The 5,792-nt window shown below is 31.4% G+C and overlaps 1 protein-coding gene across 1 annotated transcript in view; it reads left to right on the forward strand.

Moving 5' to 3' along the window:
• Positions 3,338–5,792, forward strand: part of LOC109356275 — a 3,899-nt gene continuing 1,444 nt past the window's right edge. Inside the window, exons 1-3 of the mRNA XM_019599599.1 lie at positions 3,338–3,581; positions 3,744–3,868; positions 3,955–4,033. Coding sequence (XP_019455144.1) covers positions 3,338–3,581; positions 3,744–3,868; positions 3,955–4,033 — 448 coding nt within the window. The remainder of the gene's footprint in view (positions 3,582–3,743; positions 3,869–3,954; positions 4,034–5,792) is intronic.

Genomic DNA, 5,792 nt, shown 5'->3' on the forward strand with positions numbered 1-5,792 from the left:
AGAAAACAGCCCAAAAGTGCCATGCAGCCAATAAAAATCAAGTAACAAAACAAAGAAAAAAAGGTTGCTTCACCAAGAAGAAATCAAGCACAAAGCTGTCCAGCCAAGCCAAGCACCAAATACCATGCCAGGTCAGGCAGGCAGCTCAAGCAGGCAGCTAAGCATGGGACCAGGTCAGCCAAACTGCTCAACAAGGCAGCTGAGCATGGGACCAGGTCAGCCAAGCTGCTGAAGCAGGCAACTGAGCATGGACCAGGTCAGCCAAGCTGCTCAAGCAAGCAGCTAAGCATGGGACCAGGAGAGCTAAGCGCCTAGCCCACCAGAAAAATGATTGCTAGGTCAACTCATGGAACATCCTACTTTTTCTTTGCTTGAAGGCCAAGAACATGACCTCATGAATGACATAAGGCTATGACAAGAAGGAGGAGGTGTCACCATGAAGCAGGCAACTGAGCATGGACCAGGTCAGCCAAGCTGCTCAAGCAAGCAGCTAAGCATGGTCAACTGCTAAGCTGCCAAAGTGGCTCTTCATATGGGCCAATGGTCAACTACTTAGCTACCAAATAGGGCAGTTGAGCGCCCAACACCATGGCCTATATAAAGGCATGAAATTCTCATTTGTAAACATTGTACATACATTCTTAATTCTTCCTAGTTTATTCATCTTCTTCCCTACATATGTTCCTCTCACTTTAGGTAGTTTTTAGGCTAGTTTTAGTATAGTTTTTAATTTATAATTCAAGAAGAGAAAGGAGAAGGCAAATGAGATACAAATATCCATTTTGTAATCTCATTTGAAACTTAAAGCATCCAATCCTTGGATGCATGGCTCATGCTCCTAACAATTTCATTTGAATGGTGGTTATGTATTTCTTCTTCTTCTTTTATTTTAAATTTGAATTTTAATCATTCAAGTTGGTGCTTTGGTTAATTTTATTTGTTTAAGAAGTTCTGAATGCTCTTTTAGATTGATCACCTAAAAACCGATTTCAAGTCATGAAAAATTACTTGTCTCAAACACTTAACAAATAAACTAAGAAGTAGTTGTACTACTTAGTTTATTTGCCAAGTTAAGCATGCTTTTCTTAAGATGTTATATTCATTACTACTTCAATATTAGAGTAGCCAAGATTAGGGTGTGACAACCTAGTCTCTATGTGGACGTAATATTGTTTAGTAATAAATATAAGTGTCATCATTCTACCATTTTAGGACATACACTAAAAGGAGGATTTCAGACCTTTGGTGTTTGGAGTTAATTAAAACATAAGAACTTGTCTAAGTATTTCAAATACATAAGAAGTTGAGAAATACTTTCATCATTCAAAATGATCTTGTCTCCTCAAGAATTTGTTAATATTTAGTTTATATTTCTTGTTAAATGTTTATATCAAAATCATTGTAAAATAGTAAAGTGTTATCAATAAATTTATTTGTTGAAACACCTTTTAATATACAAAAGTGATGAAACTAACTTACTAACTTTTATTTATTGTTATTTACATTCCGCAATTTCTTTATTCTTTAATACCAACTTCCTTAAGGAAGAAGTTAGGTTTGTTAATAAAAGGAACCTAAAAGGGAGTAAATAAATAAAGGTCACTTAACTTTATTATTCTTTTGTTCTTTATTTATTTATTTGTTTCTAACAACTAACTATTCATCACTTTTGTACATTAGAATACCATTAGACGGTGTTGGAGTTTATTCCACAAAACCAAGATGGTATTCAAAGGTACTTAATAATTATGTAATAGGGGATTGCTTCGATACCATTGTACCGGCGTTAGAATTTATTCTAACAAAGCCGAGATGGGTCAAAGAAGGAATAACTTATTCACATGATTATTAGAAGTAAGTTGTAACAGGAATATTCTTGAAACTATTATACCAGGGTTAGAATTTATTTCAACAAAGCCGAGATGGCGAACAAAGAATAAAACCGAGTTCACTTACTTAACCAAATAAAAAGAGGACACACCGAGAAGAGGAATTTCTCTATTCAACACACATGGAACAGAAGTGGTGAAACGCGTGGCTGCTAAAGTAGGGCACTAATATAAGCCTTACTTCAGGATGGTGATTCTAATGCCAACCTTACTTCTATGTAATTTTATACGTATTTTGTTTGTTTTCAACTAGAGATCAAAGGGTCTATTTATAATTGGACCTGAGCGGATTTTGTTAAGGAGTATACCATTTTTGAAATAACATATGATAAGCTTGATATTTTATTTTCAAAAAATCTAACAACAATAGGTAACCCTCTAATCTTTTACTAAATAAATTGATTATTGTGTGAGAGTTCTATTTTTTAGAAAGTAAATACTTGATAGTGTTTTATCTTGTAGAATTTTTATTTGAAAAATATAGTGAAAACAATTATTATCTATTATGGTTTTATTAATTGAAAAATAAACTAACCTTTTCAAAATTACTATTTGTTTTCTATTTAAAAAATCACTTAAACACTCGGATTTTATTTAAAACATTATTGACCCAAATGTCTTTGTTTATCCTAGAAATTACCAAAGTAACCCAGATTGGGTAAATAATCATAAAATTATTGTGATATCCATAGGGACAAAAAATAATGGTAATTATAAAGCCACAAAAAAACTATCATTTTATTTTTGTTTGGAATGGGCAAAATTATATGTTTACAATTTGAAACTATCCCACAAGTCAACATAACCATCAATATACCCTAGTTGACTATATTGGAGTCAATGAAGAAATCATGCCACTATATTATAGGCTCTTGGTAGTGCCATGCACCAATTTAATTGTCATTAGTTCAAATTCTCTAGTTGCCTTAATTTTTAACTGCTCTACTTTTTTAAAAAAAAAATCAATTTTTTTAGTTTTAGGATATTTATGAAGATTTTTTATTATAATATTAGTTAGCATTGTCACGGTGAATATGTGATGGTAATAAAACATTTGAATTTTATGTTTTATGCAAGTCTTCTTTCTTATTTTACTCCTAGTAGTGAAGGTTTTATTTTTATTTAATGACTATAACGATGGGTAAATTTTGTTTTAGAAAAAAATACGAAGTTTTGTCATTTTAGCTTTGACATTTTCTTTTCCAAAAAATAAGAGAAAGTGTTAAAATAATAGACTTAATGTGGTTGTGGAACGTTGTCTATTATACTTTTTCAAAGAAAGTGTGTTTCTTCTAACGTTTTTCATGTCTGTTTCCAAAGTTTTTCATGTTTGTTTTCAACGTTTTCCACACTTGTTTCCAACCATGAGAGGTAAAAATGTACATTATAAATTCTTTGTACTTTACTATAAGAACATTCAACATCTTCAAATAACTAAATAAGAAGAAATGACAAGTTTCAAAGCTTTCTGGGTTATTTCATGTATAGCCTATCAAGCTTTCTATGCCAAAGTCAATGGTGCAAAGAGCCATGTGCCAGCATTATATGTGTTTGGGGATTCAGGTTTAGATGCGGGAAATAATAACAATCTCAAAACACTAGCTAAGGCAAATGTAGCTCCCTACGGCATAGACTTCAATAATACATCCACTGGCAGGTATACCAATGGCAAAACCTTCGCAGACCTTATTGGTAAGTTTGACATTTTAATCTACCCGGGGCACTCTTTCATACAATTAGGGTTGATTGTAACTTATAGAACCTATAATTGTCACCATCACATCCATTGCACTTTCAAAGCAACATTATGGTTTTAGGAATTATTATAACTATTTTTCTATTTGGATTATGAAGCTATTAAGTTGGGTTTACCATTTTCACCTCCATACTTGGGTGTCTCTGAATCTAGAAGGTATCTAGTAACTGCAGGGGTCAACTATGCATCTGGTGCATGTGGAATCTTGAATGATACCAAATATGTAAGAGAGAAACAAAATATATTCAGCATATTGTTATTCATCTTGAAAAATTATAGTTGTTTACTTTGTCTTAATTTTTCCTGAAGGGAGAATGTTTGTCATTGGACAAACAAATTGAGTATTTCACCTCAACTGTGACGCAAGACCTTCCGAAACATTTTGAGAGTAAAGATAAACTAAAGCACCACTTATCCAAATCCATATATCTAATCGTTATTGGTTCCAATGATTATTCTCTCAATTATTTCCAACATGAAAACATGAACCAGAAGAATTTGCAGATTACCTCCTCGGACAAGTAGCTTGTAAAAGAAAGGTGATTTTAAATTAAATATTCATGGACTAAACTTGATCATCTAAATTTTTTCTTACATGTTTATTTATTTTTTTTAATTTGCAGACAATATTTGATTTAGGAGCAAGGAAATTTGTGGTCGGTACCGCTAATCAACTTGGTTGTTCCCCTTCTCAATTTTGCAATGAAACTATAAATCGAAAGGTTAAGCCTTCCTCGGACAAACTCCCAATTTTATTTAATCCCCTTATTTTGTGTACATTGAATATCAAATTACCAAAATGTCTGCAGCCAATTACTAACCACACGTAAGTGCTCATGCAATATTTAGAATAATATAGAGAAGTTGCCATGATGAGACCTTCAATCCTACACAGCTATGGTAATTGCCATGATGAAACAATACAGTCGTGCAAATATCCAAGGCAATTTGCATCCTTGAAATGATCAAAATCTTATTTTATTTGTATCATCCTAATTTTTGAAGATATGTATATTGCATGCATTAATTTTATTTTAGACTTTAAAAGTAGTCAATAGGGAAGTTCCTTTTTAATTGTAATTCCATGCACCGCAATATGGTTAAGATTGGGATTCTTGTAGTTTACTTAACTCCAAAAGTAATGTTTGATATGTACTTATGTGGGAGTGAATACACAATATTTTACTCAAGTGAGTAAAAATATATTCTTCTAACAAATTAGCCTATAGAGTTTTTTATGTAAGAATGATGTGTCATTAATGAAATACATATGCACCATTCATTCTTTTTATTGGAATATTGTTTTAATTTCTTTGTTGTATAACAATCTATTTTCTTGTGCTTTTATCTTTCCTTATTTTATGAATTCCACTGTTGAAGTTCCTCTTATACATCAGAAAGTTAGAAGCGTGGATACTTAGGTAGTCTTCGAAGTGGTTTTCTATTCTCTGTTAGACTTGACCTTAACTGTTTGGAAGTAGTATCAACCTGATATTTTGTAGGTCTAATGTGTTAAAAAATTAGGCCGCAAATAATTTAATGGTATCTCATAGAAATGTGAAAACGAAATATATACTCTTTTGGACTTAATTATAATTACTTGTTGGGATTTGAGTCCAATATATTTGTATGGGATCATTTAGTTAATGAGCGTTAAACAGTCTCATATGTTTCTTACTCTATGGAGACCCTTATTTCAATTATACAACAACTATATAATAATATAAAACAATGATTATTGCAATTAACAAGACATTGAACGAATTTATGCATAGAGCATAACAAAACAAATTTTAAAAATAATAACATACTTATCATATCTATACTACTTATAAAGGTAAAACTCAAAATAACCACCCACCATGGTGTAATTTGTGGTTCTCCCTATTTTGCCCTCACTATTTTCTAATTTTTACCAAAAAAACCATATATAACCAATTTTCCTCTCCAACCAATATATGTTCCATATTATTTGGTTAACTATTTCTTCTTACATTATAACTATCAGTTTTGAATGTAGAACATGAATGTTCAATTTTCTAAATTGAACATTACACAAATCGAATAAATTCAATTGTAGATTATAAACATTTAACCTAAAATATTATAGTTGATATTTATGACATACAAACTATACATTATAAATG

Source organism: Lupinus angustifolius, chromosome LG09, assembly GCF_001865875.1.
Source record: "Lupinus angustifolius cultivar Tanjil chromosome LG09, LupAngTanjil_v1.0, whole genome shotgun sequence".
Taxonomy (NCBI): Eukaryota; Viridiplantae; Streptophyta; class Magnoliopsida; order Fabales; family Fabaceae; genus Lupinus; species Lupinus angustifolius.